General features: G+C 43.6%; 1 protein-coding gene across 1 annotated transcript; it reads left to right on the top strand.

Annotated features, from left to right (window-relative positions):
- Position 1: 1 nt before the first annotated feature.
- C3H1orf198 (chromosome 3 C1orf198 homolog) lies at positions 2-23,134 on the top strand. Its single transcript, XM_033144247.1, has 4 exons — positions 2-542; positions 13,311-13,361; positions 21,057-21,584; positions 22,864-23,134. Exons 1-4 carry the CDS (start codon positions 195-197, stop codon positions 22,918-22,920), a joined length of 984 nt encoding a protein of 327 aa, XP_033000138.1. The 5' UTR covers positions 2-194; the 3' UTR covers positions 22,921-23,134.
- Positions 23,135-25,016: the final 1,882 nt, after the last annotated feature.

Here is a 25,016-nt window from a genome sequence, read left to right on the forward strand (position 1 = left end):
TAAGGGGAGGACGCCCGGGAGGCGGTCCTAAGAGCAGGGGCGGAGCCAAAGGCTTCCGGGAGGCGGAAAGCGGGGCTGTGGCGGAGCCGAGGAGAAGGAGGGCGCGGCGGCGGGCGACCGAGTTGTTTTGTGCTCCCGGCTCCGCTGCGCTCCACGCCGGCGTCCGAGCGCGCGCCGGGGCCCCGGGGGCGGCGATGGCTTCGATGGCGGCGGCGATCGCCGCTTCCCGCACGGCGGCCCTGAACGGCAACCGGCCGCTGGACGAGCGGGAGCGCAAGCGCTTCAGCTACTTCTCGTCGCTCAACCCCATGGCGCGCAAGATCATGGCGGAGAAGGAGCGCATCCGCGAGCGCTACGGGCCCGAGTGGGAGCGCCTGCCGCCCCGCCAGCAGGACGAGATCATCGACCAGACCCTGGTGGAGCCCCACATCCAGGCCCGCTACGCGGCGCACCGAGGGGTCGCCCGAGGACCCCCGCCGCCGGTCTGCTACCCGAACCTGCGCCTCAACACCGGCCAGAAGGTGGTGCACTTCGGGGAGGAGGTGAGATTCCGCTGCGAGCGAAAGGACTCTCTGCACATGCTCAGGAGCACGGTTTGTTGTCGGATCCGGGCCTGCGCTGCAGGAATCTGCTTGGCCTCCAAACATACGCCCCCTTGCGATGGTGTCGAGGGAGGGTAGCCTCTGGGGGAAACAGATTTGCAGGGGAAAGAATATGAAGCAGAGGAAGGTTTTTTTTTCCTTTTGAAAAAGCATATTTGTTTATTCAAGGAAGGGGTTTGAAGAATTCCTCTCTAGAAGTAGTTTTCGGTGCTAGTGGAACATGTGTTGCAGGGAGAGATTTCATTTAGACATGTACAGAGTGCAGCTTCCACTCCTTACTGAGCATAGCCAGATCCCCCAATCTGAGATTTGCAGTGACATGGCAGAGAAGCATGTATCACTCCTTGGCAGACTTGCGGGTTGGGTATTGTAAGAATTTTAAGCTAATTTTTATTACAGTATCTCATGCTGTCCAAGTACTAAAGGACTTTCACCTAGGGCTGCGCAGCTTTTGGCACTCCATATGTTTCTGGAGTCTGAACTCGCAGCATTTCAAACTATTGACTGTGATGGTTGGTGCTGATGGGAATGGAGTTTAACAACACCTGGATGACCAGAGGTTCCCTGTCCTCTGACCTAGGCTGTGCTCATGATGCCATTTACTCTGCATCAAGCAAACTCCCACTGCTGGTTTGGGAAGTGGTGTAAACACACACAGAAACGATATAAGCCACAATTCTTTATCCTGTTGTTTCTTAGGAAATACAGTGTTTTGATGCATTTCCCCCCAGACTAGCTTTGATCTGAATTGAGAAAAACCCAGCAATGTGTACACAGTGCTAGAGTGTAATCCTAGGCATGCTTAAAGGTAAAGGGTAAAGGGACCCCTGACCATTAGGTTCACTTGTGTCCGACTCTGGGGTTGCGGCACTTATCTCGCTTTACTGGCCGAGGGAGCTGGCATACAGCTTCGGGTCATGTGGCCAGCATGCCAAAGCCACTTCTGGTGAACCAGAGCAGCGCACGGAAACACCATTTACCTTCCCGCCAGAGTGGTACCTCTTTATCTACTTGCACTTTGACGTGCTTTCGAACTGCTAGGTTGGAAGTCTGGTGAAATGGGTGCTTAGGATTCCAACGTAAGACATTTCAGTGGTTGCTTCTTCAACTTAACAGGGTTGTTTAAATTTCTTCTTTTACAGCAGAAATTAAACTGCTGCATTTTCAGTAGCTGATGAGTGGGGTAACTGAAGAGTGTTGTTCTTTTAACCACTTAAAGCTGGTGCGGCTTTTGTTGTTAGCTTTTTGCTGCTGTTATTTGGAGTTGTGTGTGTTTTTCAAAAAGAATTGCGTGTGCAAATGTATCTTATTATGTTAGTTCTATGCTTCAAAATATGCTTTAAGTTGCTTGGTGACCTTATATAACAAGTGAACAACTCATCTAATATTTTTGTTATTGCTGCTGCTTTTTATTGTTGGCAAGTACATAACAATGGGGGACGGGGTGGCGCTGTGGGTTAAACCGCAGAGCCTAGGGCTTGCCGATCAGAAGGTCGGCGGTTCGAATCCCCACAACGGGGTGACCTCCCGTTGCTCGGTCCCTGCTCCAGCCAACCTAGCAGTTAGAAAGCACGCCAAAGTGCAAGTAGATAAATAGGTACCGCTCCGGCGGGAAGGTAAACGCCGTTTCCGTGCGCTGCTCTGGTTCGCCAGAAGCGGCTTAGTCATGCTGGCCAAATGACCCAGAAGCTGTACGCCGGCTCCCTCGGCCAATAAAGCGAGATGAGCGCCACAACCCCAGAGTCTGCGACTGGACCTAATGGTCAGGGGTCCCTTTACCTTTACTAAGCAATGGAACTGTTCCTTTTATTGTCAGTGAAGTAGGTGATGTGCTTTTACTTTTGGCTGTAGAGTCTCTCTTCTCATGCATCACAACTGCAGTTGCGAGTCGACGACCCGCCACCCACGCGGAGTAAATAAAACACAAGGACACATGATTTTAGGTTAATGGGAAAAATAAGGCCACAACTTTATTGGTTACAGCATGTGAGTGGTATTGGCTTAGGAATTGGACAAGAGCACAATGCTTGACTCCACCCCACCCAGCGGGGATCACTTTTGGGTTAACAACCAGTGGGAGGAGCTTGTTGATGCATATACAACTGGAAGCTTCCCCTGACGTCACCGGGGGTCGTGCCATGGCCCTAGCCACCAACAGGGCATCGGACAGGATCCACGACCACCTGATCCCTTTAATGGGATACCCAAAGGAGGTAGGTAATGGCCACAACCTGCCCTCCAACACACCACACACATTACATCACATATTGAATATTCCAATGCCTAACCACCAATACCATAAAGTTGTGATGAATTGCTACGAGGTAGGCGAAAAAACGAAGAGGCTGGTGCCAATTTGCCAAATGGATTAAAAAAAACAACTACCAGGCCCCCAAGGCGACCAACCAAAGTCCATAGCAAGGTCAATAGCAAAGCAAAACCTAAAGGGAGAGAGGGCCGGTGATCCAATGCAGGCAGGAAGCAGAATGTAAAATTACCGGTAGCACAGCAGCGGCTGCTTAAATGCAGCCAGACTCCGCCCCCCAGCTATCCCTATTGGCCGGCTGGTGGGCTTGGCACGGCAGTGGATAGGGGTTGACGCAGGGGGCCGAACACCCCCCCCTGCAAGCGCGGGAAACAGCTCCCGCTCGCAACTCCTCCCCTCTGCAAGGAGGAGACGTCCTGTCAAAGCTAATAGCAGTAAGACCAGCACCAGAAGCTGGAAAGTCCAGGAGGCTGGGGAGAGGTCTCTGTCTTCATTGCTCTTCCCAGCATTTCCCTTTTGCTGCTTTTGGGGTCCCCTGCAGGAGAGGTGCGGGAGCCAGCTGCAAATCACCTAACCTGGTGAGAAGACCTCTTCCCCTCTGAACTGTATTGAAACTGGGCTGGAAGAGACCAGCAGCAAGAACTTCATCATTGTTGACTTTTTCTGCTTTGAACATATGTTTTTGGGTCTAGATTACTTTTTTCATAATAGTGATTTCATTCCATGTGTGCTGAATTGTTTATTTTTGTCCAGTTAGAATTATAGAGTCGGAACAGACCCTGAGGGTAAGAATCCTGCCCACAGCCATCCCTGGGTGGGCTCGAACCATCAACCTTCTTATTAAAAGCCAGGTGCACCGACCCATGCACCACAATGCTCCCCCTAACCTGTTTTGTTTTGGGGTTACAACTGGATGCCTGTTGTAAGCCACTTTGGGCACTGCTAACTGTGGAAGGCAGCACATAAATGAATGAAACCAGTCAATCATTTGTGCAAACATGCCATAGCATCACTGTACAAAGGCGGGAGTTCATGAGGTCATACTGAGACATTGGAAGCAGTAGTGAAACAGGGTGTCATTTGTTCTTCATGGTGAGCAGGCAAAGGCAAACTTGCATATGTTCAAGCATGGACAATATTTTCTCCAAGTAGTATTCTCTAGGCTGCCACTGTTTTTAACAGTAGCTTTTAAAAAAATGCTGATTTGGACTTTGGCCTGAGCTTTCAGAGGCATAGGCAAAAATTAAGAGACATGAACTGGGCTGAGAAGGTGGTAGGTGTATTTACCCCATGTTTAAAATTTGCCCATTGCCTTTTTGTAGAGATGGAGGGGGAAACCAAAAAGTTAGGCGGCAGGAGAGTCAAACACAGCTCAATAGAAGTTTCAAATAAAAACATATACATGTCTGTTGATTCTTTAATAGTAGTCACCCAATGCACTCAATTCTCTGGATAGTGTACATATTTTTTTCAAATCACATATTGATTTAAAAAATACAATTCAGTAAAGCAGTGCAGTACAGAAACAATGTAACTGATAGAAAGGAAACCAAAACTAGAATAAAATAAATCATACCAAGCCACACATAATACAACCAGAGGATAAAATGATGACTGTACAACACCAAATAACTTAACTATTTAAAAGCTTGTGAGAATAAATAGGGCTTTGCCTGATGTGGAAAATACATTAAAGTAGGCACACTTTATTCCTACAGAACCCACCCTGCCAAATATATATATTGGGGAGTCAACCACCTCCCCAGGTATTCTGTCTAAGTGTTGGACAACTCATACTTTCTGGAAGTTGTTCCTTATCTTTATTTGAGATCTACCATCTAGAGTGACATAGAATAAATGCGCCCTATCATTAATGTCACATCCCTTCAGATATTTGTAGATGCCTATCGTGTTGTCTCTTAATTATCTATCCTCCAGGCTAAGTGTGCACAGCACCTTCAAACTTTCCTCACAGGAAAATGCTTTTGTGAAAAACAAAGGCTTTGAGGATCCAGCCATTTGTTTGGGGTCTTTTGGAGAATTTGACCTCCTTTCAAGATGCTGTTTTCAACCAGATGTTTGCCATTATTGAAAAGGAAGAGGGATTGTTTATGCATTTATTAAATTTGCATACTGCCCCCTAATCCGTAGATCTTAGGGCGGTTCACGACATGAAAATACAAAACCAAAAACACAAAATGCATAATAAAACAAGAACAAAAACATGGTGATTGTTGAGTGGAAAGCCTTAGTTTCACTTGTGCTTGTGCCACCATCTCAAGCCACTTGGCAGCTGCCTTGAGTAAAAAGGTGGGGTATAAATTAATAATAATAATAATAATAATAATAATAATAATAATAACAACCATAAGACCTGGCCTATTGCCAGTTTTGCCACCTTTCCCTCCCATACTTCTATCCATGTGCATTTATAACCCACACTCTTTATTTAATGTTTTTTCAGGCAGAGAGAATGTACATTACTTTTCACGGTGCCACAGAACTCTTGATCTTTTCTTTTGCATTTTTTGGGCTGCAATAAGCTAACATGACTGACTGTCCACAGTAAATATATTCTGAGGTATTAGATTATCTACCTTGAGTTTCAGTGCAGGATTCAAGATGAGATGTACTGCTATGTATAGCCCTAACACTGATGTCAGAAAGCCATTAAACAACAGTAGTCTTGAATAGTCAGGGTCAAGCTATTTTATTTATATTTATGAAAGCCCAGGCTCATTAAACAATAACAAGGCAGTGTACAGATATATATATAGGGGGATAGGAAACAATATTAACTCCATGGCACTTTTCCTTGGGTATATATAAGTGGGGTGGGGATAGGAAACGATATTAACTCCATGACACTTTTCCTTGGGTGGAAAGTTATTCCAACACTCTCCCCTCTTCATTGTGTTTTAATTTGTTGGAAGCCGCCTAGAGTGGCTGGGGTAACCCAGTCATATGAGCAGCACATAAATAATAAATTATTATAATTCTATTTTTTTGTATAAATTATGTAAGAGATGCAGCACACATATAGCCTGAACATGCACACACACGCACACACTAGCATGGACTTCATTCAAATATTCCTAATTCAATACTGGGGTAGCAGGGTAATCTCATAGAAATTCCTCAATGTACCATACCCATGGTTCAAGGGTTTTAAGATATCAGGAAATTGTTCATTAACTTACTCTGAAAAATCCTGACGGTCCAAGTAATCTTACGGCTTTCCAAATCACAGTTTGAAAGTAGCTGTCTTCTCAGTAGGGTGTTCTTTAAGTAGATATGTTTGGATGTTGGGGGAAAAGATCTATGAATAATGGTCCATCAAAACAGTCTCATGATTAGCTGTTAGAGAATTGGCCATCTTCTTATGGTTGTTGAGTGGCAGATAAACTTAAGCCAGCGGTTTTCAATTAGGTGAAATACTGAAGAGAAAACAAACATCATAACCAGGAAACAATGGAAGGAATGCAAAGGAACCAAAGGAAATACTTTACTAGGCCTGTCCTAAAAGTTCATTCATAAAAATGACCTGTCTTATTTTAGAAGGAGGTTGTGTGTCTTTGCTAACAGCTAATAAGTTTAGCAAAAGGCAGTAGGAAGTTATTGCTAAAATAAGAATTAGAGCTGAGGAAATGTTTACATTCAACTCATGGAATCTGGCAAGCCGTTCCCCGTATCTTGAGGAAAGTCTGGTGGTATAATAACTGTGGCTATTCCAAGAGTTGATGTTTCTGAGACACTTTCTACAAAGATTAAATCAGGTTTTCCACTGCTGCTGTTGAGCCAGGAAAAACAAGAGTGTGGAAAAATAAATTTTAATGGTCCTAATTATAACTGTTTTTAGGTTTTGCTAATCTCTTGGTGGTTGATACACGTGGCAAAGCAGCTGGAAAATGGAGCAGAGCTTAATAGTACTAGTAGTAGTAATAAAAAAGGTAAAGGACCCCTGGATCATTAAGTCCAGTGAAAGGCGACTATGGGGTTGCAGCGCTTATCTCGCTTTCGGGGCAAGGGAGCCGCCATTTGTCCACAGACAGCTTTCTGGGTCATGGGCCAGCATAACTAAACCAGCTACTGGTGCAACAGAACACTGTGACTGAATCCAGAGTGCACGGAAACACCATTACCTTTATATTATATTATTATTAGTAGTAGTTAGTAGTAGCGTAATAGTAATGCGGATACAACCCCTACCAAAAATCACCAGCATAGTTTCTTCTGTGACTGTCACTATGCCCAAGTGTATTCTAAGTCTTAATTGATAGTGCCAGAATATGATTTTGGCTTGATTTTCATTGAACCATAGGTTGGAAGTCATCCCCCTACTTGACCACACTGTTTAGGTGATTGAACATGGGTATGTGAATTGGGTTGAGCTCTAAGGCACCGGGGCCTCTCCTTTGAAAGGCTGCCTTAAATTAGATGACAAACTACAAGGCAGCTTTGTTGCTGACTGTGTAAAGTCAACTGAATTGTGGAGGGAGGGAAGGGGAATCTAAAGATTTACGTTAGACCTACTGGGAATTTTGGACATGTGTGCTCTATTTTTCAATTGATTTGTCCATGTTTTTGTCATTGAGTAGAAGACCCTGTGTCTTACCATAAGCTGCTTTGGAAAATCTCCAGTCCATTAAGTGTTTTGCCATGTCGTGTTGGAGTTAGGGAGTTGTTGTTGGGAAACACAAGCCCAAAACACACCAATGGGCCTGCATGGCTTTCTGAATCCAGCTCTGCCTTTTTAGAATTTTCCTGCTATGTTGCCTGCAGGCAACTTTTTAAATGCCCCAGGCAACTAGGAGGATGCTAATTTGGAAGTCCAATATAAAGACAAATTGTAGCCAAGTTTCTTTGCCTTGCTAATCAAAGTGATAAAAACGGACTCTGGACATCTGCATGGTGGTTGTATCATAAACCAGAAAGTAGTAGGCCTATGTCAGATAGAGAATTTTTGCTTTTGGATATTTTTTTTAAAGGCAAACAAGTGTCCAGATCTTGGGGATGGGAAGGAAGAATGGAAGGAAGGGAAGGAAGAACTGTAGGCAGTTCTTTGCTAATAGCAAATGATTTCATGGGGGATTTCATCAGTTGGGAAATAGCATACAAATAAACAACAAAAAGGATGCAAATTTGTCCATCTGGCATGCTTTTTTTTTATATATAAAAAAGGTGTTACCACTAAAATGCAGAGCATGAATTTGAATATGCCCAAAATGCATTTCCCCCACCTTACAAACACACCTTCTTGGTTCTTCAAAGGCTTAGAAAGATTTCGGGTTTTCAATGTTTGGGAACCAAGGCATTTGAGAACCAAGGTACCCACTGTAGCTGGGAGCAAGCTGATATATTTCTCCTCCCTTAAAACGCTGGCATATACAGTGGTAAGGTAAAGGTAAAGGGACCCCTGACCATTAGGTCCAGTCGTGTACGACTCTGAGGTTGCGGTGCTCATCTAGCGTTACTGGCGAGGGAGCTGGCATACAGCTTTCCAGGTCATGTGGCCAGCATGACAAAGCCACTTCTGGCGAACCAGAGCAGCGCACGAGGAACGGCGTTTACCTCCCTTCCGGAGCGGTATCTATTTATCTACTTGCACCTTGACATCCTTATGAACTGCTAGGTTGGCAGGAATATACAGTGGTACCTCGGGTTAAGAACTTAACTTGTTCTGGAGGTCCATTCTTAACCTGAAACTGTTCTTAACCTGAGGTACCACTTTAGCTAATGGGGCTTCCCGCTGCCGCCGCGCGATTTCTGTTCTCATCCTGAAGCAAAGTTCTTAACCTGAGGTACTACTCCCGGGTTAGCGGAGTCTGTAACCTGAAGCGTCTGTAACCCGAGGTACCACTGTAATGCAACTAGGAATTGGTAGTCGTGGGGAGACACGTAGGGCTGGGAGAGACCACTGTCTGTAACCCCAAAGAGCTGCTGCCAGTCAGTGTAGGCTATACTGAGATACGTGCACCAGTGTCCAGACTAGTATAAAGCAGTTCTCTGTGTCCTTTATAGGGAGAGAGTCATAGCACCATTGTGGAAGATCTCAGGTTCAATCCCCAGCTTCTGCAAGTAGGATTGGGAGACGCTCCTGTCTGAAGCCATTGGGAGCCACTGCCAGTCAGTGCAGCACATGATTCTGAGCAAGAGGGACCAATGGTCTCTGTTTAGGGCAGCTCCCTACACTCCAATGGGCCCAGGCCATTCCTTTCCATCTTAGAGCTTGTGAAGCATGGTTAAAGTGTGCTGGCTTTCTCTGTATCCACACAGTGGTTGAAGTTCTAGCAACCTAGCAGGTACAGAAAGAAGCCAATGAACCTCAGCCAACCCTTTCCAGCTTGGAGCCAGTGAGATGCAGAAGAGACTGGCCTCTGTTGGGGAACAGCGGGGTGGGGAAGCAGAGGTTGGGTTTGGTACACTGCTTGCATCCAGGGAGCTAGCACAGTTACAGGCTCCACCCTTGTTTGGAGCTGGAGAGGAGATTATTTACTTCTCCAGCGCTGGGAGGAATGACTTGAGCGCATCTTGCTTGCAAGATAGCAGGGCTATTGTCCAGCCCCTGCTTAAAAGTATATTTTGAATACATCACACGCACACACATTTAATCCATTGGGCTTCTTGATTATCTGCATGCTGCACAGCATCATTATGACTTTGTTTTCGTAACTCTTAATTCCGTCAGGCAACCACTGTCAAAACTATTTTTCCAATTCTCCAGTCGCATGGCAAGCTAATCTGCATCTAATGTAACCACATGTGATTTAAAGTGAGTGGAGCCTGAATTAACTCCAAATTGGTCTTGTTGCATAGGATCGTCCCCGTCCCCCTCAAGTGCTGTTTGAAGTATTTAGTTCAAAATTGAGGGTATGTAAAAGTGATGCTTTTAAAAAAAATCTGGAATATTTTCTGTTACTTAGCTGAAAGTCAAAACCAATATGGAACAAGTAATTCCCTCGCCTTCCATGATATGAAGAACCGAGGAGAAGTTGTTTTTTCCATTTTAAATAATTCATGTTTAAGCCTAAGTCTCTGACAGATGGGCACACACACACACACACACACACACACATATACATACATATACATATAGATTGTAGAACTGGAGAAGGGACAACAGAATGATAATCTGATTGGACTCTCCAGTGGGGAAAAGATACTCACATTTTTTTTTCTAAACTAAGAAGCCCTAAATGTTGTAAGGCGGGAGAACATGATAGCACGTCTCAAGCTTGTACAGCTAAGGTGCACAAACACCCATGACCATATGTGGCAAATCCATTTGTGGTACTCTTAAATGTTCAATGAGCTCTTTGTGATCCTCAGTTGGAACGCAGTGTAGAAAAATATATTCGGGTTGCCTTGGGGATCTACGTGGAGGCAGAAAACCAGCAATTCTTGCTTTTCTGTTTCCACAGAGCTTTATTATTACCAGTTTAACATATTCTTACATTTGAGTTTCTGTAGGCTGAATTAAATAAGAGGAATGCCATTTCCAAGTAGGGGGAACTGGATTGAAATAATATTACTTTGGAAGCCGTCTTCTGAAAAAAATGGACGAGGACATTCCATTATGAGCAGCTACTTCCGTGTTAGCGGAGTTCGTAACCCGAAGCGTTCGTAACCAGAGGTAACAGTGTACTGCTTTCAAACAGGTAGCAAGTACAGTTACCGGTACTTAAAATGCATTTAGCAGTCTGTGGTCTGCACAGAGCATCACAGGGGCCAACATCCTGCTCATGTGGTCAACAGGGGAGTGATTACTCAAAAAGAGCAGTGAAGGCTAGGTAATGGAGTGTTAAGGCTTATATTCTGGGATGGCTCAGTTGGTAGAGCATGGGACACTTAATCTCAGGGTTGTGGGTTCAAGCCCCACATTGGGCAAAAGATTCCTGCATTGGAGGAGATTGGACTAGTTGACCCCTGTGGTCCCTTCCAACTCTTCAGTCTATGAGTCTAGGCTCATGCATGTGGCAAAACGAGCTTATGTGCTGAGGAGTTATAATAATGCAACACTGACTGCAGTTTCCATTCAAGGTACTCCTGGCAAGCAGGGATTTTCATAATCGCACATGATGGAGACACAGTGTTTGTAGTGAAACCTGTGTGTGTAACAACCAATTGAGAACCAGGAAAGTAAGTTTGGAATAAATTGCTTTTTTGAAAAGAAGAGGCAGAAGAAGCCTTGGCTTCTGCTCTCTAGACTCCTTGTGGTATTTTCTTTCACATTTTCTCAATATTATTTTAAAAATGCTCTTTCTTATCTATTAAATTTGTCCTTTATTATGTTATGAACTGCTGCTGTAAGGCATTTATAGGCCGTGAGCACATTGCTGGCTTAAAGCACAGCTTAGTCGTTCTTTTTCTTATTCTGATTGAAGCTGGTTGCCGGGGGGGTGGGGGGTGGGACATGTTCCAAACGCACGATTTCGTAAGAAACAACAGGATGGATATGGATTGTGGCGAAAGTAATGCCTAGACTCCTTCCGAAACCAGTGGCCAGGGGTGCACTGGATGCCGAGTAAAGTGGCGTTTGTGCACAGCCTCAGTTGCCAACAGAGTAATCTTTTGTGCTGACTTGGATAACAGAGCAGTCATTTGGCTCTTCAGTGCTGATAGATGGTCAGATCCCTGCTTATGTCATTCGCCATCGGGAACGAACGATACCAGTGTCTCTCGCATCTTAGAATTCCAATGTCTTTTTCAAAACAAGCTGCTTGGAAGAAGTCTCTGTTAGTTGCATACTTTTCTGCATTTGATGCTTTGCAGCTGGCGGCTGAGGTTAGCTCTGTGACCGAATTCTTGTTTGCGGATGGCATTTTTGTCATGAATTCAGATGAGCAGAGGCCAGCAAAGACTCCCGCTCCTTAAATGCGCTGCTGCCGGGTGAACAAAAGCCTAAATCCTTGGCATCTCTTTAGAGAAAGTGCTCCATTTCTTGAGCACGGCGGGGGAGGTGGGGAAAGGGATTCAATTTTTATCGCTTATACTCCTCCCAAGAGACTTATTCTAAACTGTGCTGGAACATTAATCAAAACATTTATATATTCCCCTTTCTCTTATTCTGCTAATCATCAGTGTGCCGTGTTGGATCTCAACACATTTCCCAACCCAAGAGACTACATCTGTGTCTAAGCATGACCTCTAAAATAGCCAGGAATACAGTTTTTAAGATTATCGTGAGTGTACAAAGCTGGGATTGATAAAATGCAGAGAGGTGTTCCCAGTGGCTTCCCCATAACATTGGCATTCCTTTTCCCTGGAGACATGCCAAAACCTGAATAATCTTTTGAAGGCTATGTTCTGTCAGGGGATAGGGTCTGAGCCCATGATGGTGAAGTCAGCACAATAGTTTTCTAATCCAGAATAAAGATCACCTCTGATAAGAATTCCCAAATGTGGGCAGGTGTACGCAGGTGTTTGGTTACTCTCAAACATAAAGATTATTTTTTCCATACGAAAGTCCAATACAAAATACACACACACACGAACACCCGGCAGAAGCCTACCCATTTGTTCGTGTGAAGGAAAACTACTTTTGCCCAACCCATACAACTAGGGGGTGTGGGGCCCCCACCATTTTTTAAAATCAGATTGCCCCACGTAATGCACTACAGTGCAAAAATGGGGCTCCAAAATGCTGTCCCTCTATGTGGATAGCTGCCCTTATTCAGCATTTGTACACATTCTCACAGACATACACTGTAGTGCTGTGTGTAACAGTCAAAAGACTTCAATAAGCTAATGCAACAGAGACAGTATGCTAGATCCAGGCCAAAATAACATTTCCTGCCAGTGCAGCTGAACTAAGGAAGAATTCTGTTCTGTTTTGTATATCAGCAGCAGAAGTTCTAACTGGCTTCCAGCTTTTTATTTTGAGTTCACATGAAAGGTGACATGTCAGCCAGAAATAACCCAGATGGGCTCTGCATAGAGAGGCTAAAAGCAAGGGGAATAATATTTGCTTCTCAATAATTGAGTCGTTTTTGAAGGGAGCATCTGAGGCAGTAAACATGGAATGCCGGCTGCATCAACATCCTTCCGCAATTTCAAATCCCACAATTCTTTGAGTGTATAAAGTTTTTTTTTTATGTAAGATGAATCAGCAAGTGCCTCTTTAGATCTCCACTTTAGAGGAAAGTGAATGTTCTGTCTTAAAAGCACATTCAGATATTTGAGCATGAGATGTTGTGGATTTATTCTACAAATCAGCATACAAAGTGAGAGCCTGTCCCTTTCAGACTTTTCATCAAGAGAGTGCCTCTTATTTTACTTCTTGTCTTTCTCCATCTTTTACCGGTAGTTGATTAAAGCAGACATTTTGTAAAATCCTTCAACTGTATTACATATTATTAAGGTCTACTATAAAATGGCATCTCTTTGGCGTTTAAAAGTCTACATGCTTACTTGTGCATAATTATTCTTCCATTATGTTCCAGGATATCACCTGGCAAGATGAACACTCTGCTCCTTTCTCCTGGGAAACCAAGGTAATTTTGCTAATTTATGTTATTCTCAAGTTGCTTCACCTTGGAAGTTTTACTAAGACTAATTGACACTCCTGAGTTTTGCACATGGTTAGGGTTATACCATGCTATTGGTCGTTTAAAAGAAGAGTAGTTTTTATCTCTCTTGCAGTTAGTGTGCAGGCCATTTAATATTGTGTGAGCTCACTGGATATCACTTCTTGCAACACTATACAAAAATGGCTATTGATTTCTTAATAATACTGCATTGCAGCCAACCAAGTCAGAGTTAGACCCACTGAAGTAAACATAATTCCCTGCTTTATCCTCGCAAGAACCCTGCAGGGTAGATTAGGTGTGGGGATAACCAGCCCAAGGCCGAGAAATTTGATGCTCGGGCAAAGATTTGATCCCAGATCTCAAAGGGCAAAGTCTAATACTCTCTAAAGCTGTTATCTACAGTGTCTAGCTCTCAAAACTGGATGCCACTGTGTTCAATGTGACTAGTTAGAGCTCTTAGAACAGGCTTCTTCAACCTCGGCCCTCCAGATGTTTTTGGCCTACAACCCCCATGATCCCTAGCTAACAGGACCAGTGGTCAGGGATGATGGGAATTGTAGTCTCAAAACATCTGGAGGGCCGAGGTTGAGAAAGCCTGTCTTAGAACGTGCTCTTTGAAATGTAAGTAGTTCAGCTATGGTTTAGAAAAATGTGTTTGGCATAACGGGCAACCTGCTCGCAACTTAAACTGGTGCAGCATGGTGGTTAAACTGGCAAGTTGTGAACAAGCAGGGTCCCTGATTCGAATTGTACCTTGGGCAAGCCTATCCCTCTCTCTGCTCAGCGGTCACAGTAATAATTGCTGCGCTTTACCGGGCTATAAGGATCACTGAGAGAATAAATGAGGAGAGCTTTGGGCATTCAGGAAGCAGCAACTAAATGGCAAGTATATTATTATTCAGTGGAAACACTGACCTGGAAAATGACTGCATAATGTTGAGGATGTGGGAGGATAGAATTAATCTTGTTTAAAGGTCCCTTTAATGGGATTCTTTAAAATGGAAAAATAATATAGCTCTAGTTGTAGACTCCTTTTTGCTGTCCTTCCCATGAAACTTCCCACACTAACCAAATGGAATAAAGTTCTGGTGTCACTTTATAAATACCATGTTGACAGCAGGTAGCTGGAAAGCCAGGGAATAAATAGTCTTTATGAAAAGGAGCTGACTTCAGTGGGGGGTGGCATTCAACTGAGCTTTATGCAGAGCAGACCCACTGAAATTCATGAACATGACTACGTTAGAACCATTAATTTCTGAGTAAAATTTAATTGAGTGCCACCCTGGGTTTAGTTCTCAAAGCAACTTAACACCTTGAGTGAAAAGATCACCTGTTTGAGCTTCCATGTGTTGTTTCCAAGTTGCTTAAAATTGCCTGATATAGCTGGATAGAGGCGGCCACGATTCTCCCCAATTTGCCAGTTAGTTCTCCCCAATTTGCCAGTTTGCAAGAGCAGATCGCCACTGGAAGGGTGTGGGTGGGTGGTCACAAGGCACGGGGAAGCAAAGGGTGGAAAAGGCCATGGCTGCCTTGTTTTGCTCCATCAAATCGGGGCATTTGAACCCGGCATGCGTATTCTCCTGGTTGCAATCTGCCAGCCCACCTTTGAATATTTGTTATATACCGCTGTTGTTGTAGTAGTAGTGGTGGGGCAGATAGAGGACCCCAAAAAGCCACAGAGTGTGATAAGTTCTGCTCTACCTTTCTTGCCTTTTTAGGTGGTCCTTTCCATTTATACACCAAGAGTTCTTTTTTGACGTTTCTACAGAATGCATAGTGTAAGAGCAGGCATAAGGAGCGCCAGTATGTCCTATTCCATTTTTGTTTCGTACCCTCCCTTTGCCTTTTACAAGCAGCGATACATATGTAGCTCTGTGGCTGATGCGGTTACTGTTTTTATTTTTATAGAATTGTAGAGTTGGAAGGGGCCATGAGGAATCTCAACTAAAGCATCCATGACAGATGGCCATCCAACCTCTGCTTAAAAACCTCCAAAGAAGGAGAGTCCATGGGAGTCTGTTCGACTGCTGGAACAGCTCTTAATGTCAGAAAGTTCTTCCTGATGTTTAGTCAGAATCTCCTTTCTTGTAACTTGATTCCATTGGTTTGGGTCCTACCCTCCAGAGCAGGAGAAAACAAGCTTGCTCCATCCTCCATTTGGAAGCCCTTTAGATAATTGAAACTAAACATAAACACACACAGGCTAAACATACACAGCTCCTTCAAACGTTCCTCATAAGGCTTGGTTTCCATCTTGGTCACCCTCCTCTGCACGCGTTCCAGCTTATCAGTATTGGTTACTTAGATTTCTTACCTGCCCTTCACAGTTAAACCAAATCACAATCAAGAGAATAGGGTAGATCCTAAACTGTATATCTCACAGGGGTCTAAGACCAGAGTGAAGGAGTATATTTTCTATATACAGTGGAGACTACATAATGAAGGTACCAGACACACTTCTGTGGGGAGGAAATTCCGCAGAGAATTTCCTCCCCCGTGCTCCCCCCCCCCCGAATCCCACAATTTCTGCTTGAATTGAATCCATTTTGCTTGGGGGAGGACGATGGCACAAAAGATCTCCAGTTTTGGAGCCAAGCTTCACATTATAAGCAGTTGCATACTCCCCCCCCCCCGAGAAGCAGCCTTGAAGAGTAAGCCAGGAGCAGAAAAGCAGAGAGCAGGGAGGGTCTCCTGAACCCCTTTCCCCTTCGTGCCATTTGCCAGCCTGGGTTCTCCAGAGCATGCCAACTGTGTAGTTCTAACACAGCAGGGCTTCGGCTGCAGCAAGTCATGACCCCAAAGCCATAATTTCCTACAGCTGTCCATATTTTGGGAGCTTGATCATGTTACTAAACCAACATGTTCAACGGAGAGCCGGCCAAAGATAGAGCCGTTTCTTTGTTTTGAGAAAGGTTGGAATTTATTTTATTTATATTTTTGCTCCTTTTACTGCAAATACATTTTTTGTCACTCCTGCTCTCAAAACATAATGCTTGGCCTACCTGGTTGTTAGCTGTGGCTGTACGTGTCCCAAAATACGAGCAGCGACATCCCACAGTTTGGGGAAATTGGTGTAGACTGGAGGTTTCTAAAAAAATATATATGAATGACACTTTGGGGGTGAAATGGAAACATTGGTTTAGGCTGTAATTCGGGTCCACAGCTCAGTGGTAGAGCATGTGCTTGGAATGAGGCTTCAGGATTCAGTAGCTGCCACTTCTAGTTAAGTAGCAGTACCAGAAAATTGACTTAAAACTCTGCCTGAGCCCCTTAGGAGAGCTGCTGCCAGTCAGAGTGCACTCTCCTGAGTCAGATGGATGAATGATTTGATTTGGTAAAAAGCACCAGTGTCTTTAAATCTTTTCCTCCTTTCAAGTGACCATTTCTCAGTGGGATGGAAGCTTTTCTCTGATTTTTGGAATCTACTTGAATTCCCACATGTGCAAAGCGACTTAGCATCCCCAATACTATTGCCCGTTTTTCCTGGGGGCAGCTTGCCTCAATATGGCAACAAGCCACGCAGGCAGTGGTATCCGGCCTGTGTGGAGAACATTAGACCAGTTCACAGCATGCGGAGGCAGGGAGGCAGTTTCAGCCTGGCAGAAACGACTCTTAGATTCACATGAATGAGCATCGATAGCTGCACATCTCCATCCTGGTATCAACCCGGTGCTTATCCCCTGTGCTCACATTCACACAAGGAGACAGCATGGGGGTGGGTGAGACTCCCAATGCCCAGTTAAATTTCTGGATCTGAAGGCAAACAACCTAAGGAGCTGCAATATCATCTTATTTGTAGTTTGAGTCTGTGGCTCAAACTGTCTGATGGTCTGAGTTCGCCCAGTGGCCTGCATATAACTCCCTGAAGTGATTGACAAAGGGGTTCTTCATTGTTGTGGCAGCTATTTGAGAGCCATTGTGGTGTAGTGGTTAAAGTGCTGTACTAAGAACTGGGAGAACAGAGGTCAAGTCCCCACTCGATCATCAAGCTCAGTGAGTGATCTTGAGCCAGTCAGTCTTTCAGGTTAACCTGCCTCACAGAATTGTTTTATAAGGATAACAGGCAGGGGAGAGGACCGTGTCGGTCACCTTGAGCTCCTGGGGAAAAGCTGAAATAAAATTATAACAATAAATGTAATGAAACACAGTCATACCTTGGTTTTTGGACAGCTTAGTTATCGAACGTTTTGGCTCCCGAACGGTGCAAACCTGGAAGTGACTGTTCTGGTTTGCGAACTATTTTTGGAAGCTGAATGTTTGACTGGGCTTCCGATTGGCTGCAGGAGCTTCCTGCAGCCAATCAGAAGCCACACTTCGTTTCTGAATGTTTAGGAAGTCGAAAAGACTTCTGGAACGGATTCCGTTCGACTTCCAAGTTGAGACTGTATGGAGACTGTATACTCTTGTCAGTTAGCCAACTTTAGGTTCTTCTCTTCCGTCTCAGCAATTTTGTTTCTTGAAATACTACAGGTTATGCTTAAAGGAGTTTTTAGTGGGTGTGGTAAACTCTTGTCCTACAGGCTTTGTTTCAGTACTTGCCGGTGGGTTTTTTCCCTTTTCTATTTTGAGGTTGCCAAGCCAAACAGCTTGTTTTGGCTGTGCACGCTATCTGCTTAACGAAATACTGCACATTCCCAACCAGTGAATAAGCTATAAAAATAACTCTGTGAATTCTTGTGGCCTTCTCTGTTTTTAGTGCACAGTTGAGAGTTGGTTAGCAGACATCCAATTTTCATTCAGTTCGATGGGGAGCCAGTCATTATAATTTAACACTTGCCTGGTTGCCTAGGGCATTTGCCACCATTTTGCAGCGAGGGCAAAAGAAGCTGGCCACAGAAACCTCTCTGAGAACCCTGGCACAGCCTCCACAGCCTCCTTTCTAGCCATTAGAACAAAGAAAGCAGACTCTGTGGTGCTCCATGTTGCTGGACTACAACTCCCATCATTCCTGGCCAGTGGCTGTGCTGGCTGGATCCAGTGGGAGTTGGTGCCCAACAACATTTGGCATGCCACAGGTTCCCCAGTCCCATGTTAGAGTATAAACTACCCTGAGAGTTTTATTAAAAGGTGGTATAAAAAATAATTATAAAATCAGTAAATAATGATTGAGTGGTACATAAATGCCTTAAATAAATGAATACAATAATAAATGGTTGTAGATTGCCCATATTGGAATAAGCCTTTATCTGAATAATCATTAATGTACAATGAAGTGCAAGACCAAGAGGTCAGTTAATCAGATCCTGCTGTTCTCCCCTCTGCCCACAGAACCTGAATTGCCTTGGGGACAGAGCTTTAAAAATACTGGCAATTCTTCATTGCCAGCAGTGGCAGCTGAAGCCCGTTGTGCCTTTCCATTTGCACTAGGTCACCCATTGCCAACTTGGTGCCCTCTGGCTGTTTTGGACTGCAGATCTAAATCAGCTGCCTTGGGAATAGGCCAGAAATATGAGAGGGAAACATGAGAGGAAGGGATAAAGTTGTGGATGAAATCATTGTTTAGGCAGATTATTTTGAAGACCAGAACCGTGACCTTGAATTTTGTAATTTCAGAACTCAGCAATATAAAGCTTTTGGTCTGCCAGAGCTTCCCTAGCCCGTAGTGTGCAGAAGCCCAGACTGCCACTGCATGGAAGTGCTCCTGCTGGCCAGTTATTCTAGTGGAAAAAGTCTTGCCAGGCCGGAAACTTCATCGCCCAAGCCATACATTACCTCCTGCTGCTTAAACACATGGCCAGAAAGAGGATATGTGGTTTGTGTGCTTTCAGATCGGAATATCTGGAAGCTGTTGAAACTCATTCTGCCAGGGAACTACCTCATCCACTCCTTCTCCCTCTCTGTATGCTATGTTTCACTTTTTAATTTTATTTGTTTCTTTCTTTGGTCTCTGTTTATGAATCGCTTCCCATAAAATATCTCAAAGTGATTTCAGAGTAATAACATCAAGAAGAAAAACAATTTCTAATCTGGTATGAGATAAAGATACCCACTTAAGAGGCCTCCTGAAGAAGGAAGGTCTAAATTATTATTATTATTATTATTATTATTATTATTATTATTATTATTATTATTATTATACCCCACCCATCTAGCCGGGTCTCCCCAGCCACTCTGGGTGACACCCAACAGAATATTAAAAACATGATAAAACATTGAACATTAAAAACTTCCCTAAACAGGGCTGCCTTCGGATGTCTTCTAAAAGTCAGATACAGGTAGTTGTTTATTTCCTTGACATCTGATGGGAGGGGATTCCACAGGGCAGGTGCCACTACTGAGAAAGCCCTCTGCCTGGTTCCCTATTCTATGTTGTGAACCGCCCTGAGATCTACGGTGGTATACAAAAGGTGGTATACAAATTCAATAAATGAAATAAAAATAATTCAGTAGGGGTCAGAAAGACAATAGAGATGGAACTCTGGGAGGAAGTTCCAAAGGGTCGGTGCCACCACACTAAAGACCCAACTCCTATATCTTACATTAAAGACCTCCAGAAAACTGATCGAGCTGTTACATACTATGAATGAACATTAGTGAAACATAATAATGCTGGTGGGATAGGAAGCAGGCTTTGCAAGGGATAAGATGCTGGGCAGCAAAATGGTCCAGTGATTTCCATAATGTAAACCTAGACTCCAAAAGCAGAAGTGAGCCTGGTTAGAGTAAAAGTGGAGTTGGAATGGGTGTGAGTCTCCTCTCCTGCCTCCTCTCATTCTTCCTTAAAGGCCATCTTAAAATTTCCCTATTAGCTGAGCAAAAGCTGGGCTTGAATTGCCTCTTTGCCAAGAAAACACCTCATTTGGCTTCTAATGTTGCAGGCCACTGGCACAAGTTTTCTCAAGTTACTTTAAATGGGGGGTGACTATCCTGTGGTCCTCCAGATGTTGTTGGGCTCCAACTCTCATCAGTCCCAGCCAGTATGGCGAGTGGCCTGGGATGATGGGCGTTGTAGTTCAACAGTATCTCGAGAATCACATGTCAGCCACCCTATGCTTTAAGCTGTATCTGTTTGTTCCTGCATGTTCTCATCTAGGGTTTGAGCAATGCTCCTACAATTGTGGAGCCAGTCAATTCAAGCATGATTGAGAGTGTCCTGATGTTTAGACTAGATGTGAAACCTGAATTGTGTAGTAATGCGCATGGCCAACCTTGCGTAGGAGTGAAATTGATTACCATCCAAAAATGTTTTCTCTGTTAATGTATGGTGTGTTTTTGTTTGTTTGTTTCATGCCCCTTTGTGATGTGTACTTTTTAGATAACTGTGGGCCATTCGTCAGAGGAAGCTAAATCTGTAGTATCTGGTATCCCATCTCTAACAGCTGCTTGGCTCTTCTTTTGGCACAATGGATTGCATCCTATAAGCAAGTGCATTGCAAATCTGTCTTACTTGCACAGTTTCTACGGGTTGCAGAGTCCCCCTTTATTTGGCACAAAACCTAGACTGTGTTGGTGCTAACCGTCAAAATTGTGTGCCCATACCAGATTCTGCCCACAGCTTACCCACAGCAGGCAGTAAGTACCAAGTAGCTGTGGCACAGTCTGCCAAATCCTCACTCATAACCTCTAAAACAGCCACCACCATCCCTCTATAAACTTTTCCACTATGTGCGTTTTCTCATGCAAAAAGAGTTGACATTAATTCTTTCTAATCCCCAACAGAGTCAGATGGAGTTCAGCGTTGCTTCTCTGTCCATACAAGAGCCTAGTGCAGTGGCACTGCAGAGCGAACCAAAGCAGACCACCAAAACCGCTCCAGGGCCCCCAGCCCCCAAGCCCACACAAGGTGCTAAAACACCTAACTCAGAGGGGCTTCTGCCAGCTAGGAAAGAGGAGGAGTCGTCATTCTGGAAGATCAATGCTGAGCGCTCGAAGTGTGACGGAGAACAATCTGAGTTCTGTTCTCTGACCCCAAGCCAGATCAAGTCCATGGAGAAAGGAGAGAAGACCCTCCAGCCTTACTACAGGCAAGAATCTGGTCCAAAAGAGGCAACCAAAGCAGAGAAGCCTAGTGCTAGCAAACCTGAAAAATTGACCACCCCAGTTCTTGCTGCAACTTCAATAGAATGGGAAAAACCTCAACCTGGCCAGCTGAGTCCTCCTGATGTTTGTCCTGAGCCAGTGGAAAAAGTCTCATCAACTGGGACCAAAAGTGAGGAGGCTGATAGTGGTTTCCTTTCAGAAGTGCAGGTAAAAGCTGGTCTTGCTTTGTCTATTAGAGTGCTTTGCAAAACAAAACAAAAAGGTCCACCCTTCTGCAAATGTTGTTCAAGATTAGCAGGTCATACAATTCTAAACACTGAGCTTGTTTCTTTTTCTTCTGCCAATCGAATCCAGCTCCAACATAAATGCTAATGCATTTTCATTATGTTTTTAATTTACATCATACCGTGAAACAATTTTTTAAAAAAAAAAAATCCTTCCAGTAGCACCTTAGAGACCAACTAAGTTTGTTCTTGGTCTGAGCTTTCGTGTGCATGCTCATACAAGAACAAACTTAGTTGGTCTCTGAGGTGCTACTGGAAGGATTTTTTAAATTTTTATTTTGTTTTGAATATGGCAGACCAACACGGCTACCTACCTGTAACAAGTCGTACCTTGGTTGTCGTTGAACGCCCTGGAATGTTTTGGCTCCCGAACGATCGAAACCCGGAAGTGTCTGTCCTGGTTTTTGAACGTTCTTTTGGAAGCCGAACATCCGACGCGGCTTCTGCAGCTTCTGATTGGCTGCAGGAGCCATGCTTTGGTTTTTGAATATTTTGAAAGTCAAACAGACTTTCACAATGAATTCCATTCAACTTCCAAGGTACAGCTGTATATATAGTAGCGACGTTTGCCATTTGAATCGCCTGAAATCCTTTATGAGTCCCTGCATGACTTGGTTTAGAGCAGGGGAGCGGAACCTTTGGCCCTTCAGATGCCCAAACTACAACTCCCAGGAGACCCAGCAAGCATAGCCAGTGGCCAAGGATGATGGGAGTTGTAGTTCGGCAGCATCTGGTAGGCCTATTGTTCCCAGCACCTGGTTTTGAAGTTAGTTTTTTTTTCTGCTAGCACACACACACACACACACAACCAGAGATTGAAATCTCCCTCCCTCAAATCCAGCCCTGTAAGATTTTTGATGCGAATTTTGAATTCCATAGCACTACTTGCAGCGACGGGGAACTCTGATGCTCACATGTAATTTTGGTTGGTTTTATGGGGTTTGGGTTTTTTTGTTTTTGTTTTACAGTGTCCATATAATGCTATTAAAATGCCAGCTACCCCAATTTAATATAAAATTATCCCTTCTGGGGGAAATAAAAAAACGGGGGGGGGGGAATCTTTTTCCAAACAACCTGTTTGCAATATTAAACCTGTGCCAGGAAGCACCTTTTATTGTATATATGTGTATGTTACTGATTAGGGTTAATTTAGTTTCAATGATTTAAAGTATTCACCTTGTCTAATTTTTGTGTCTCTGCAGAGCAATGCAAATAACGTTATCTTGAAGACGGGATTTGATTTTCTAGACAACTGGTAAAGGACCAAAATAGCTTCAGCTCAGTTTTGGATGAAGAGAAAAGGAACATCTCTCTTCCAGTCTACTTTATTTTATTTTATTGGTATTGGCTTCTATTTGACCTTTAAAACTAATATTTTTTCCAACTGTTTTAAATGTTGCCTTTGTATTCACACCTTTTTGTAAAACCATATGGATATTTGTATTTTGGAATTGTCCAGTGTTAGAAGTATGGTTCTATAGGGTGAATTGTTATATTCGAGATGGGACAGGATACATTTCCTAATTAGTGTTATGTGTTCTAAGGACAAGGTGGAGGGATCTGACCTAGAGAGAGAGAGAGAAGTTGAAGCCACCTGACAGAGGCACCTATTTTCATTTCATATACAAATAAAACTACACCTTATGGGCTGCAACATGACTTAAAGAAGCAATTTACGTGGAGATGGTGCAGCGGCAAAACACCATAGGCCTAGGTTCTGCTGAAGCACAAAGCTCGAAAACCAAAATTAATCTTGTCGGTTTCAAATAAACTACACAGAAAATTAAGGCTACAGATTTTTACACTTTTATTTTTGTACAGGTATGTTTAGTTTAACCAACTTATTTCTAATGCTGATATTGGTAATGTGGTATGGAATATTTTTGAAATGGAAAAGCTTGGACAAAGGAGGCTGTTCAAACCAGCACCATAGCTATACTTGGGAGAATAATTTGCCTAAATGCAAAGCCAATGGAGAGAGGGACATGGCAAAAGAGAAGACAAAACCCCACAAATACATTGCAGTGAAGCTTCTCTTTTATTTTATCTTTGAAAAATAAGAATATTTTGGGTGAATACAACCTTTGCAAAACAAACCGATTCTCTTGAGACCTCTTAGCATTCCTCGTAACAGTTGCATTGCAGTAATGCACACCAATCTGTGGGAGTGTAAATCGCCTCTTCCCTCAAAAGAAAACTCTACAGTAATCCACCATGTTTGAAACTTGTAGGGTGGTCAAATTCAAAAGAGGACAGGGGTCCTACATCCTTTATCAGTTATGTAGGAAGAGGGGATTTAATCAGGTGTACCTTGTATGACAAGGCTGTTAAAGATGTTGGCATTCTGTCCTCTTGAATCCGGCCTCCTTATTCAAGAGGGTTTTTTTTATAACTAATAATAATAATAATAATAATGGTAGTAGTAGTAGTAATAAGCTTCTCTTGAAGGTATCTCAACTAATTTCTGGTGCTGCATACCTTAGCGAGGCTAGAATTCCCAACATGTCACACACACACACACACACACACACACACACCCTGATGTGCTAAGTTTTTGTTAGTTGCTTTTTTTAAAAATTGCAGAGAGCTATTTATATGATGGGTTGGTCATTCAAAAATGGCTCCCCTCCACTGTAGCTTGAAATTAGACAGTCTAATCCACCACCTCAGGATTCTAGCACCTCCTTCCTTCTGCTGCATGTGTAGACCAGGCCTCATTGATGTCAACTGTTTAAAATGTATGTGTGTGAGTAGAACTGCCGCCTGACAATGCGTCGTGATTTTCCATTTTGCCTCAATGTTGTACCTATCACCTTCGAGCCTTAATTTCCCTTTACGCACAACTAGTGATCCGTCCAATCCAAAGCCAAAGGTGACTGACCTTCTGATTTTAAACCCTTAAGATTTTAAACCCTAATAACTGAATTTCTGGCGTATTGACCCAAGGCAGTGGTTCTTTGAAGCCTCCTGGAGATCCCACAAAGTTTGCATCAGACTACTTCTGTAGGACAAAAAAAAAAAGAGCAAACCTTACACCCTCTATTTTCAGTGCTTTTTGTAACAGCACTTGCTAGTAGCCTCCTCTGGGTAGCTTATCGCAACCTCTGTTTGCTCGACCTCACACAAGTGTATAAACTAGTGTATAAACTAAAACCTGAAAATTCCTCTTCATCTACATAAGCTCTGCTTCAGTCCACTTTCTGTACATCCAATCTCCTGTTCTTTCAATGTACTCTGCAGGAAAAATAGATTGCTACAATTAATCAAACCAAATTAAGAGACTTCTTCTAAGTCTTTGTTCCAAAGACACATCCATCTGTGTTGCAATGGAAAATAAGAAAATATGGGGAAGCAC

Source organism: Lacerta agilis, chromosome 3 (genome assembly GCF_009819535.1).
Source record: "Lacerta agilis isolate rLacAgi1 chromosome 3, rLacAgi1.pri, whole genome shotgun sequence".
Lineage (NCBI taxonomy): Eukaryota > Metazoa > Chordata > Lepidosauria > Squamata > Lacertidae > Lacerta > Lacerta agilis.